The 14,513-nt window shown below is 39.7% G+C and overlaps 1 protein-coding gene across 1 annotated transcript in view; it reads left to right on the top strand.

The window, feature by feature from the left end:
- The window catches only part of cdc42bpab (CDC42 binding protein kinase alpha (DMPK-like) b), a 130,790-nt gene that overhangs the window by 67,670 nt on the left and 48,607 nt on the right, over nucleotides 1-14,513 (top strand). The window contains exons 6-10 of the mRNA XM_063002052.1: nucleotides 3,913-4,006; nucleotides 4,130-4,330; nucleotides 4,699-4,947; nucleotides 5,355-5,434; nucleotides 10,062-10,222. Of these exons, the coding sequence (XP_062858122.1) occupies nucleotides 3,913-4,006; nucleotides 4,130-4,330; nucleotides 4,699-4,947; nucleotides 5,355-5,434; nucleotides 10,062-10,222 (785 nt within the window). The remainder of the gene's footprint in view (nucleotides 1-3,912; nucleotides 4,007-4,129; nucleotides 4,331-4,698; nucleotides 4,948-5,354; nucleotides 5,435-10,061; nucleotides 10,223-14,513) is intronic.

Here is a 14,513-nt window from a genome sequence, read left to right as displayed (position 1 = left end):
CCCAGCCAGGTTGATGGCTCTGTTAAGATTCAAACTCTGCAGTGGTGTACTAGCACAAAGAGCAAATCAATTTACAGTATTCATATTGACATGTATGCTATTTAGCAGATGCGTCTATTCAATAAGACTGCAGCTTATACAATGCAATCAATTGAGTGTTAGGGGCCTTGCTCAGTAGGGACCTTCTACTAGTCCAGTACCTTAACAGCTGCACTACCACTTCCCTTAGAATTGGTAAAATATATTATTTGTAAAAAACATACATGTATGTGTGATGCATATACATTTTGTGTACATCATTGAATTGTATTTTGTAAATCTAAACAAATTTGGAATTTGATGCCTGCAACATACGGTTGAGTTGCGCAGCAGTCTATTACGCTAGACCACCTATTAGCTACAGGCCAGCCGAGTGTCTACACAGACATGATTGGCTGTGTCCAAGGGGGGGCAGTTAAAGCCCTGCAATGGATTGACACCCTTCCAATGGATTGAAACCCCTTCCATGGCCATTTACTAGATCTACGTATGTACACTTTATTTCGTTGATTTGGGACACAGTCTTTTTATTGGGTCTCATCACAACATCTGGCTACTGTGAGCATGATATGCTGTGTAAACACAGCAGCGAAGCATGGCTTTGGAGGGAGCATGTACATGGCAACATGCAAAGACTATGGCAAACAAGCACTTCTTTTTCAAGCAGTGATTCATATCCTTATTTAATCAAAGAAAATAACAGTTGCTGAAATCTTTAAAATCACTGCACTTGTATACGTTTTGCTGAATTCTTTTTTCACGTTTTTATTTATAGTGTGTGAAATGCAAAGTTTACAGTGTCACTGAGCTTACATTTCAGCCAGGTACTGGTTTGATATATGGTGGCTCAAGCTCCTGACCTATCAGCCAAATCAAACAAAAACTCAAGCACTAAAGACTCTTCTCCTACTACCTACTACTTCTGGTAGTCCTCATCTCACCCGTCTGCCATGTATTCACTCCTAAAACGGGGGGCACACCTATACTGCACACTGCACACCGACTTCTGTCTTACTCAGCAGTCCAAGTTAACAATCAACAGCTGTGGAAACAACAGCCCCAGCGTCTAATGCTGACTGGACTCATTACTTTCATCCTGGTGGAAATTCAGAACACACACATACTGTATGTACACACATAAACACATGCAGTAATGTGCACGCAGACATGCTTTTAATGACCAGATTTATTAGAAGCACTTTGGAAGATCTAACACGTTGGATTTAATGGTGTGTTGACTGTATTAAAGAAGAAACCGTCATTAACACTAGTAATAAGTAGGCGCATGGACAGTGCCTTCAAAAAGTGTTCATCCCCCAATTCTTTGTTCACAGTGAAAATTGATATGTTTTAGGAACTGTTGATTCTCGATTAATACAGTTAAGTTCAGTCGCTAGGGTACTGGACTAATGATCAGAAGGTTTAAGCCCCACCACTGCCAAGTTACCACTGTTGGTGACACGGTGGCTCAGTGTGTAGCACTGTCGCCTAACAGCAAGATGGTCCTGGGTTCGATCCCCAGGTGGGGCGGGTCCTTTCTGTGTGGAGTTTGCATGTTCTCCTCGTGTCTGTGTGGGATTCCTCTGGGAGCTCCGTTCTCCTCCCACAGTCCAAAGACATGCAGGCCGGGTTTAAATCTAGTCTTTGCTATCGACCTGGATGGGCATCTATCAGGCACAATTGACTGTGCGTATGAAAGGGTTGTAGATGGGGTTCCTCATTACTGCTGCAAATGCGACCTCTGCTGGCATCTGCAATAGTGATGAAGGACTCACTGAAGGATGTAGTGGGACTTATGGGGTATGTCAGGGTTTTTCAAACCAAGGAAAAATGGGTCATAGAGAAAGATAATAATAAAACAAATTTTAACAGCCTCAAAAAAACATGAAATAAACTTCTACACCCATGCCCCCTTGTGGAGGTTTTTCGTTACATCTTGTAAACCACAGTGGGACCAGATTGCCACCAATTTCCTTTTTTTAATATTTTGTTTATGCATTTTCTCCTGACTTTTTAGATTAGATTAGATTAGATTCAACTTTATTGTCATTACACATGTGCAAGTACAATGCAACGAAATGCAGTTTAGCATCTAACCAGAAGTGCAATAAGCAGAAAGTGCAGAATAAACAGTATTTATAATATACATTATTTACAGTGGGTAAATAGCAGTGGTATAAACAGGATCTATTAACTCTACAATAAACAATATATGTAGCTGAAAACAATATACTGTACATATTAAGGTTCAGATTAATATTAAGGTGCTATGCAGGTTAAAGTGATTAAGGTGCTATGGACACGATCAAGGAATGAGTACGTAAAAACATAATAAACAGATATATACAGTATTTATGAGATTTATGTACAAATGAGGTGTGTACCAGTGAAATACAAAGCGGAAAAAGGATAAAAATGATCATGTTTGTAGTGGGGGGGGGGGGGTTAACGGGGGACAGAGTTCAATATGGAGACAGCTCTGGGGAAAAAGCTGTTCCTCAGTCTAGTAGTCCTTGTCCGGAGGCTCCTAAAGCGCCTGCCAGAGGGCAGAAGGGCAAATAGTCTGTGTGCAGGGTGGGAGGAGTCCTTAAGAATGCTGCGAGCTCGATGCAGACAGCGTTTCCTCTGGATGTCCTCAATGGGTGGAAGTGAAGTCCCTGTGATGCGCTGGGCCGTTTTCACCACTCGCTGCAGTGCCTTGCGGTTCGCAACAGTGCAGTTCCCATACCAGACTGTGATACTGCTGGTCAGGATACTTTCTATTGCACAGTGGTAAAAGTTCACCAGGATGGCCGAAGACAGATGGTGTTTCCTGAGTGTCCTCAGGAAGAAGAGGCGCTGGTGAGCCTTCTTGGCCAAGCTGGAGGTGTTGGTGGTCCAGGACAGGTCCTCCGAAATGTGGGTCCCCAAAAACTTGAAGCTGGAGACACGTTCAACAGCTATTCCGTCTATGTGGATGGGGTCATGCGTGCCTCCTCCTTCCCTCCTGAAGTCCACGATGAGCTCTTTAGTTTTGTTGGTGTTAAGGAGCAGGTTGTTGTCCTCACACCATGTGGCCAGGTGCTGTACCCTCCTCCCTGTTTGCTGTCTCATCGTTGTTACTGATGAGTCCAATCACCATGGTGTCGTCAGCAAACTTAATGATGGAGTTGGATCCATGCACAGGCCTGCAGTCGTGGGTGAAAAGGGAGTAGAGGAATGGGCTCAGCACACAGCCCTGTGGTACGCCTGTATTGAGTGAGATGGTGATGGAGTAGGTGTGGCCTGACCTAACATGCTGAGGTCTGTTGGTAAGAAAATTACCCAATTGTATTATGCTTCCTCTCCACTGATGCCAATCCTCCCTCCGACACGTGTGCAGTGGCCAACTGCATCTTTTCACCTGCCCAAGACGAGTTCATATGTGGATCAGCTTTGTGTATGGAGAGCCACACCCTGATCAACGCATTTATTCTTCGACTCTGTGCAGGCACCATCAATCAGCCAGCAGAGGTCGCAAGCACACCACTTATGAGAGAGAGTCCCTATCTGGCTCCCCGTATTAACAACAGCCAACCGTTGTTCATGTAGGCGCCCAGCCCAGCCGGATGGCAGGGCTGAGTTTCGAACCGACGAGCTTGAAATGTCAGCTCTGGTGTGCTAGCGTATTTTAGCGCTGCGCCACCTGAGCGCCACCAATTTCATTATTTAAGTATATGTGGGCCGCCTGAAAAAAGGTTTGAGAAACCCTGGCGTATTTGAAGCGAAATTACAGTCAGGGAATTAGAAACGACTTAATGGGGGAAGTGGAAACCCAAAAATAGAATTTATAAACAAAACGAACAAAAAATGTTTATAATCATGCCATTTTTTTACATTCCTGTGCACCATCAGGGACATCAAGCCTGACAACATCTTGATGGACATGAACGGCCACATCCGCTTGGCCGACTTTGGCTCCTGTCTGAAACTCATGGAGGATGGAACTGTAAGTATTTGCCTCTCCACATTCAGACAGATCAAGAGGTTGCCATGTTGTGCACAGTAATTGATCCTTGTGTCTAGTGGCTTCGTATTGGGGTTTATAACTGTGTGGTTGCGCCTCACCCAGGTGCAGTCGTCGGTCGCCGTAGGAACACCGGACTACATCTCTCCTGAAATCCTGCAGGCCATGGAGGACGGGAAAGGGAAATACGGACCCGAGTGTGACTGGTGGTCCTTAGGCGTGTGCATGTATGAGATGCTGTACGGGGAGACGCCCTTCTACGCTGAATCACTGGTGGAGACGTATGGCAAGATCATGAACCATAAGGTGAGCGTGCCACTTACCATGCTGCTTAATTAATCAAAGGTTAACTTAGCATGACTTTTGTGTTTATAATAATAAATTGCTTAATTAGTTTGGGTTTGTATTCCTGAAGCAGGATTTTGCTTTAAATTCTCTTTCTGTCTTCCCTTCACTATATTATTCTGGATTAGTCATCTCACCCTCTCAGTGAGGTAATTTACCCTTCGTACTAAGGTTGACTCTAGATTTAGGAGTTGCTTTTTAAACTTTTTTTACTACTAGTCAAGCCTACTACTAGTTTTACCTTAGCAGCATTAAACAGACATCCCAGCTGCTTCGGCTGCACTTAAATCCAACATGATCTCATTTCTTGTGTATTTATGTTGCTTTAGGAGCGGTTTCAGTTCCCAGCCCAGATGTCAGATGTATCTGAGGAGGCCAAAGACCTGATGCGCAGACTGATCTGCTCTCGAGAGCACCGACTGGGCCAGAATGGCATCGAGGACTTCAAGAATCACTTGTTTTTCTCAGGCATTGACTGGGAAAACATCCGTACGTGCGAGGCTCCCTACATCCCTGAAGTCAGCAGCCCCACTGACACCTCCAACTTTGATGTAGAAGATGACTGCCTTAAAAATTCAGTACGTGTTGATTCTTTATCTCTTCATCCTTTATCTCTCAGTCTAGTAATTTCCAATTCCTGATTGTGAATCCGCTGTTGCTTGCACAACCCCTGATCTGATCAAGGAGATCCAATCACCACATGCCCCTTGGACGATCACTGACGCCCATTCGTGTCCAGTCTGCAGCTGCTTCTTATCATCTGGCAGTGTTGTGTTTTCACACAAAGCCAAATCGCATGTGGTGATCCATGCTAAGCTCCATGTGACCACAATCACGCAGATCATGTTAAAAATTGTGTTATTATAATTCAAATGCAAACACAAGTGCTGGCACAGCAGGAATAAATATGTGTAGATTAATAGGTTGAATGTAGTTACAGTTAATATGTGTGAACCGTGTTAACTTAGTGTTCTCCTTTCGACAGGAAACAATGCCGCCACCCTCTCACACAGCCTTCTCTGGACACCATCTCCCGTTCGTCGGCTTCACCTATACTAGCAATTGGTAAGCTTTCATTTGGTGAGGTTGTTTTTATATATAGTTGACTCAAAGAGGAAAACTGCATTTAAAGAACACTATATTGTCATATGTATCTGGAGACCTAATGATTTAGGTCATAATTATAATATATACAGTGGTGTTCAAAAAAATTGCAGTCCAACACCATTAACCTGATAAATCACTGTTTTTAGTAGAAATGCTATTTCTACAAAGCAAATAATTCACTTGAAAGTGTAGTAGAGTAATGAAAACAAAACAAACCCAACAATTAGGACATGCATGCCGCTCATTCTGAGTAATCGAAGCATTGATCGAAAGGGGCTTGTTCAAAATAACAGCAGTGAGGAGTTCAATTGGTGAAGTCATTCATTCTGCAGAAGAACTGGTGTCAATTTTGGCCCTTATTTAATATAGGAGGGGGGCAAATGTTGCACAGGTTGGTCATAGCACATTTCCTTTTGAAATACTGGGTAAAATGGGTTGTTCCAGACATTGTTCTGATGAACAGCGTACTTTGATTAAAAAGTTGATTGTAAAAGGAAAAAACATACAGAGAAGTGCAGCAAATTATGGGCTGCTCAGCTAAAATGATCTTAAATGCCTTGAAGTGAAAACCAAAACCTGAAAGACGCAGAAGGAAGCGTGGAACTACTGTTCGAATGGATCGAAGAATAGCCAAAATGGCAAATACTCAGCCAGTGATCACCTCCAGAAAGATCAAGGAACATCTGAAGTTACCAATGAGTACAGAAGATGATTAAGTGAAGCCAATTTACCAGCAAGAACTCCTTGCAAAGTCCCGTTGTTAAGAAAAAGACATGTCCTGAATAGGGGTGTGCTATATCGTATCGTTCACGATAATACCGGTATAATTTTTAAAACGATACAAAAAAGCCCATATCGTAATAATAGCGATATTCTGCGTTGTTTACGTAATTACGTCACACAGCTACGCGAATGGCGTACGTTCGTTACGTGGGTCATTTGGGCACAGCAACGAGTATGGCGGAAAGCGGCTCTGCGGTGGAGGAGCTCGTTCCAAAAACTCCAAGTCCACCAAACCCCATTTTTGTTGGGAAACAATTTAATAGCAGTTAAATAACACTTCTATTTTGAAGAAAATATTACGTTTTAAAAAGCTCCAGCATTGAAGAAGGTCATTAAAAGTAAAGTCAATTTTCAATGCTGATTTGGCTTAATAGTGTTGGTCAGTCTACTGTATATCATATTGTTAAAAGAAAATTAAAATGAGTTTTCCATGCATTCACACTAGCATGTTCTGGGGTTCAATTGAGTGTCATCATTACACACAAGTTGGCAGCCAAATTATAAAGTATTGCAAAGGAATATCTTTGAAATTCTTCCTCATCATGTTAAGGTTGCTATATTTTGGGTTTTTTTACTTGTCAGGGAAAAAGTTTAGTAGTATGCGGGTCTTCATTATGTAATTCTACATGGCACTCACTGCCTGTATAGGTCAATGAGTGAGTGACCACATAAAAAAAGGTATCAGTTTCTGTGCGACCCCTGTGTGAGCAATGGTCTCAGTCTGGCCACCCCTATGGAAATTGTCTGACTCCGCCATTACATTATGTTACATTATTTTTACTGGAAAGACAAAATACAGAAAAGTGTGCGTAATTCTTACATACGTCTTACATTTTTTTTACGAAGTGTTAACTTATATTCTAAATAAAAACTGAACATTATTTTTTTTTGCAAGTGTTTTCTCGAAATAAATAAAATATTTTGTTATATCGCCAAAAATATCGTTATCGCAAAAATAACCTGAAATATCGTGATATTATTTTAGGGCCATATCGCCCACCCCTAGTCCTGAATGGGTTAAAATCTGCCAAGGAACACAATGACTGGTCCAAAGAGAAATGGCTGAACATTTTGTGGACTGGTGAAAGCAAAATTGTTCTTTTTTGGGTCTAGTGGCCGTAGACAGTATGTCAGACGACCCCCAAGCACTGAATTCAAGCTAAAGTTCAGTGTGAAGACAGTAAAGCATGGTGGTACAAAATGATGATATGGGGATGTTTCTCATACCATGGTGTTACACCTATTTATCACATACGAGGGATCATGGATCAGTTTAAATATATCAGAATACTTGAGGAGATCATGTTGCCCTATGTTGAAGAAATGTCCTTAAAATGGGTGTTTCAACATGACAATGACCCACAACATCCTGGTTACAGACAAACAAGATTGAGGTAATAGAGTGGCCAGAACAATCCCCTGACTTCAATCCCATAGAGAACTTGTGGGCTGATATCTGAAACACGTTTTTTGAGGCAAAACCCAAAATTGCAGAAGAACTGTGGAATGTAGTCTGATCATCCTGGACTGGAATACCTATTCAGAGGTGCCAGAAGTTGGTCGACTCCATGCAACACAGATCTCGGAAACAATCGTTATGCCACTAAATATTAGTTCAGTAATTTGAAGTAAAGTGAAACATTTTAAACTCAAACATTTTCAGTTTATACATATATTTTTTGAGTTTTTAAAGAAAAATGCTGCACTGCTATTTTTTTGAACAGCCTAATATTCATTTTTCTTAACTTTCTGTAAAGGATTAACGCAAACTGGCTAAATTTTGTTAATGTTTTGATTTAGAATTGAAAGTGTAGTATTTTCAGTGCATTTGCATTTATGGAAATAAAAGTTATTATAATGATTTTGTGCTCTATTCACTTTTTTAACACTACTGTAGATATACACTGATCAGCCATAACAATAAAACCACCTCCTTGTTTCTACACTGTCCATTGTATCAGCTCCACTTACCATATAGAAGCACTTTGTAGTTCTACATTTACTGACTGTAGTCCATCTGTTTCTTTACATACTATTTTTAACCTGCTTTCACCCTGTTCTTCAATGGTCAGGACCACCACCTTGTAGATGTAAAGTCAGAGACGATCGCTCATCTATCGCTGCTGTTTGAGTTGGCCATCTTCTAGATTTACATTTCGGCATTTAGCAGACTCCTTTATCCAAAGCGACTTACATTACAGTATACAGTCTGAGCAATTGAGGGTTAAGGGCCTTGCTCAAGGACCCAACAGCAGCAACCTGGCAGTAGTGGGATTTGAACCAGCAACCTTCTGATTGCTAGTCCAGTACCTTAACCACTAGGCTACTGCTTGTGGTCACAGGACGCTGCACTTGGGGCACTGTTGGCTGGATATTTTTGGTTGGTGGACTATTCTCAGTCCAGCAGTGACAGTGAGGTGTTTAAAAACTCCAGCAGCGCTGCTGTGTCTGATCCACTCATACCAGCACAACACACACTAACATACCACCACCATGTCAGTGTCACTGCAGTGCTGAGAATGATCCAACACCCAAATAATATCTGCTCTGTGGTGGTCCTGTGGGGGTCCTGACCATTGACGAACAGCATGAAAGTGGGCCAACAAAGCATGCAAAGAAATAGCTGGACTACAGTCAGTAATTGTAGAACTACAAAGTGCTTCTATATGGTAAGTGGAGCTGATTAAATGGACAGTGAGTGTAGAAACAAGGAGGTGGTTTTAATGTTATGGCTGATCAGTGTATATATATATATATATATATATATATATATATAGTTTATATGTAGCAAATTTCTCCCCAATTTTTTCCCTAACTTAGTCGTATCCTATTACCCTGATTGAGTTACGCTTCACCTCTACCGATACAACCCTCCATGCATTATTCCTCGATTCTGTGCAGGTGCCATCAATCATCCAGCAGAGGTCGTAATTGCATCAGTTATTAGGAGCCCTGGTCCGGCTTCCCACCCTGTGTAAACAACAGCCAATCATTGTTCATGTTTGCGCCCAGCCTAGCTGGATGGCAGAGCTGTGATTCGAAACGATGTGTTTAAAAACCCAGCTCTGGTGTGCTAGCGTATTATTATTATTTATTTTTTATTTTTTGTTGTAGCCTAGTGATTGAGGCACTGGGCTATTAATTGAAAGATTGCTGGTTCAAGACCCACCAGTCCCAGATTGTCACTGTTAGGCTCTTAAGCAGAGCCCTTAACCCTCAGTTACTATACAATATACTGTTACAGTACTGTAAGTTTCTTTGGATGAAACTGTTAAATGCCAAAAATGTAACATGTAAATGTAAAATTATTTGCATAACTATAGAACTCTCTTGCATCTATACCAGACTTTTTCTTTCTAAAAGAAGAAGCAGATGATTTAATTCATAGATGTCATACCTGTTAGCAATGGGTGTGGCTGAAACATCTAAACTCAATAATTAGGTGCAGTGTCCACTTTGGTCATATAGTGTTTGTGTTCTGTCATAAATTAGAAATCAGAGTTGTACAGTGTAGGACTGGCTGCACTACTAATACATTCAAGCTCTATGTGGATTTGGCTATAATACTGTGTGCTTTAGTTTGGAATGATGTGGGTTTGGGATGAACTCTAAGTTTTTCCTTACAGTGCAGATAATGATGGTAAAGTGATCAGACCAAAAGTGCCTATGTTTGTTTAAAATAAAGCGTCTTTTGATATTGGATATTTGTGGCTTTTGGTATTCCATGTGCTAGGATTGGTGCCACGTGCTAGTTCAAAAGCCATCATGACTATAGAGTTTTTTTTTTTTTTTCTGTGTGTAGCTTTCTGTCAGATCGGGGCTGTCTAAAAGAGTCAGGAGGCTCTGACAGGGTGGATGCATGTCTACAAAGGACTCTTGAGGACAGCTTGGCATCTGAGGCATATGAAAGGAGGATTCGACGTCTGGAGCAGGAGAAAACTGAGCTTAGCCGAAAGCTCCAGGGTGAGCAGCGACACCTACTAAAACACAGAGATCTGTTACAGACACTTTTCCTAAATAAAACAGACATCAACTCACATTATGGCCACATAAAATTCATATTTCTGACTGGCTGACATGTGGGATGATGCATCCTGTTTGCTTTAGATGTGTCCATCTGTTGTAATTAAATTAATTGGACATAGTTTAAGAAAGCACACACCTGAGTTTGTAAGGATCCATAATTTACTCAACATTATCAGGACAAACACAAGCCATGAAGTCCAAGAAACTGTCTGTGAATCTCCCCAATTAAACTGCAGCAAAGCAATAGAGCAGAACATTAAAATGAAACAAAATCTGAGTCTTTGAGTCTACCCAGGACTATGGTAAATGTCCTTGAATGGCCCTGCCAACGCCTAGATTTAAAATGTATTGAACTTATCTGTGGAGAGATTTGCAAATGGCAGATCACATATGCTTGGCATCCAATTTGATGGGGCTTGAGAGGATCTGCCATGAAAAATGGGATATACTGAGCTAATGGGATAAACTGGGATAAACTGAGCTAAATAAGCTTATTGAGATGTATTCAGGAAGATTCACAGCTGGAACTGCTGCTACAAAGTTCTGAATAAAGGGTCTGAATCATTTTAGATTATTAATTATTTTTGGGAGCTTAATTGTGGTTTTGATGAGTAAAATTATATCTATTTAAAATCAAGTACACAACACGGTGAAGTGTGCGAAAACTCAAGGTATCTGAACACTTTCTGAATCCACTGACTGTGTAGACCTGGCAACACACTCTGTTGAATCTGTAAATGAAACACTACAAATTGGTGGTGGTTTTGACAGAGGGATTTTGTTTACTTAGTCATGTCTACACTTTTTAGGACTAGACCAATTAAAATATGAGATCTTGTTATGCAGATATTTATTATGTGTAGGTTAATATGCAAGGTGGAAAGAGTACTAAAATATTGTACTCAAGTAAAAGTAGTATTACTTTAATGAATTTTTGCTTAAGTACGAGTAAAATTACTAGTCTAAAAATCTACTCAAGTAAAAAGTAACTCATTTAAACTCTACTAAGTAAAAAAGTACTCAGAGTAAACGTTACTTAGTTACTTTTTTAACAGGAGAGGGTGACAAGTGGATATAAATCACAATAGTTGTTTTTTATTCAAATATAATAGAAAAAACATGTTGATACAACATTTAAAACATTTAGGGATGTGTAATGTGTCATTTTAGTACAGTCCATTCCATAAAACTTTTTCAAACTGTATAACCACTAGTGATGGGTCGTTCGTGAATGATCCGATTCTATTGAACGGCTCTTTAAAATGAATGAAAGGAACCGAGTCGTGCCTTTGGGAGTCGTTATATATGTAATGAAATGTAAGCCCAGTTTGGCTACAAGTTATACAACAGATGATTTATTGCAATTATTTTAAACTATTTTTGTTATTAAAATATACTTGTTGTCAATTTGTATACTTTTGACAACAATCTTTTTTTCTCATGTAAGTGTTGTTTGAATTAGATGACTGTTCATCATTGATATTAATATCGGGGCTGTATTATAGTTACAGTAGCGCCTCTCGCTGCCTGAACAAAAGAATGAAGAGCCATTTTTTTTAACGGCTTTTTAAAAGGAACCGAGCCAAAAGATCCGACTTTCCCAGATACGATTTTTTTAGCGTTTATTTTACTCAGTAACGGATGTTATTTAATATGTAGCGAATTACAATTCCTAATACAAAACACACTTAAGTAAAAGTAAAATTACTGGTGGTAAAATCTACTTTAAAAAGTACAAGTACACGAAAAAACTACTCAATTACAGTAACACGAGTAAATGTAATTCGTTACTTTCCACCTCTGTATGCGAGTGTGTGTAACTCATATTATGGCCACATAAAATTCATATTTTTGAGTGGCTGGCATGTGGGATGATTGTTTTTATTCAAAAATATATATAAAGAAGGTTCAGTAAGGATTTTTATGATTGTGAATCACTGTATCTGACTGAACATAAATTTGTTAGGGTGTAACCATTATAACAAATTATACCAAGGATATCAGATTCTAATTTCACATTTCGCTATTCTGTGATATTAAGTATCTGGTGTTCATGATCTAGAGAAGCTCATTCATGCTTTTATTTCCAGCAGGGTGGACTACTGTAATGGTCTCTTAACTGGACTTCCCAAAAAGACCACTAAACCGTTATAGCTTATTCAGAATGCTGCTGCTAGAGTTCTAACCAAGACAAAGAGAACAGAGCACATCACTCCAGTTCTTAAATCTCTACACTGGCTTCCAGTTAGTTACGGAATAGGGTTTAAAGTGCTGCTACTAGTCTGTAAATCACTAAATGGGTTCGGGCCCAGAATACATCTCAGATATGTTTACGGAGCATAAACCCAATAGATCTCTTAGATCCGTGGACTCAGGTCAGCTAGTCGAGCCAAACTAAACATAGTGAAGCAGCATTTAGCTGTTACGCTGTATATAACTGGAACAGACTGCCAAAAGATATCAGATGTGCCATAAATGTAGAAATGTTTAAATCCAGGTTAAAAACTTTTATCTTTTCGGGCGCCCAGGTGGTGAAATTCTGCTAGCACACCAGCGCCGAGATTCTGAACTCCTCGGTTCGAAACTCCGTGTTGGCACCGGTCGGCTAGGTGCCATCTATCGTGCATAATTGGCAGTGCATGCAGCAGACACGTCTCTGCTAGCGTGGGATGACCGGACTATGTGGGTGGGGTCTTAAAAATGCTGTGTAAGGACCCTGACTGGCAGATAAAGAGGCACCTGTGTGGAGTGCATGGTGCACGGGCTGCGTGCGGGTCGGAGGAGGTAATCAGGGATCCCCCAGCAGCAGAAAACAAATTGACTACACTAAATTGGGAGAAAATGGGAGAAAATGCACAAATGAAATGAAAAAAAAAAACCTTTTATCTTTTCTTGTGATTGAGCTCTAAATTACTGCACTTTAGCCTCAATAAGCTATTTTAATCTATTTTAATCTTTATTTTTATGTTTCATCAAATTTCACTGCACTTACTTTTTATAAGCTAATTTACTTTACATTTTCTTTTAGTGTTTTCTGTTCTGGTTTTAATTTCATGTTCTTTTAATTGTAACTATATTTGCAAACAGCCTTTCTGAGGTTCTAGATCTCAGAAATGTTTTAATGCTTTTAATTTTTTCTTATGTAAAGCACTTTGAATTGCCACTGTGTATGAAAGGTGCTATACAAATAAACTTGCCTTGCCTTGTTAAATGAAAAATAAAATATGAAATTGTTACTATGTATTTTTACATCAGTTTTATTTGGCTTGGAGAAGCACAAAACATAAATAATGAACAAGACAACCATAGTTCCACTAAAAAATCAAGAGAACAGCAGCCAAAAGGAGTTAAAACAGTAGTCAGTAAGTCAGTATAACATAACAGAAGATTATGGAGAATAAAAAATAGTAGATTTTAAATTTAATAAATGTTTTTTAATCTATTTTTTTTTTTTAATACAGTGCATTTAGAAAGTTTTCAGTCACCTTTTGAGCACAAAATGGCAATATGTTTTTCACTACAACATTTTAGACCCATTGCTTTGGCACTCCAAACTGTGGTCAGGTGCATCCTGTTTGCTTTAGATGTTGCAATTAAATTAATTGGACATAGTTTTAAAAGGCACACACCTGAGTTTGTAAGGATCCATAATTTACACAGCATTGTCAGCACAAAAACAAGCCATGAAGTCCAAGAAACTGTCTGTGGATCTCCCCAATCAAACTGCGGCAAAGCATAGAACAGAAGTCTTTGAGTCTACCCAGGACTATGGTAAATGTCCTTGAATGGCCCTGCCAATGCCCAGATTTAAATTGTATTGAACTTATCTTTGGAGAGATTTGAAAATGGCAGATCACATATGCTTGGCATCCAATTCCATATTTGAGAGGATCTGCCATGAAAAATGGGATAAACTGCCTAAATTATGGTATGTTAAGCTTATTGAGATGTATTCAGGAAGATTCACAGCTGGAATTGCTGCTACAAAGTTCTGAATAAAGGGTCTGAATCATTTTAGATTATTAATTATTTTTGGGAGCTTAATTGTAGTTTTAATGGGTAAAATTATATCCATTCAGAATCAAATACACAACACGGTAAAGTGTGTGAAAACTCAAGGTATCTGAACACTTTCTGAATCCACAAATTGGTGGTGGTTTTGACAGAGGGATTTTGTTTACTTAGTCATGTCTACACTTTTTAGGACTAGACCAATAAAAATATGAGA

Source organism: Trichomycterus rosablanca, chromosome 9, assembly GCF_030014385.1.
Source record: "Trichomycterus rosablanca isolate fTriRos1 chromosome 9, fTriRos1.hap1, whole genome shotgun sequence".
Taxonomy (NCBI): Eukaryota; Metazoa; Chordata; class Actinopteri; order Siluriformes; family Trichomycteridae; genus Trichomycterus; species Trichomycterus rosablanca.
This window is presented reverse-complemented; position numbering and strand designations above follow the sequence as displayed.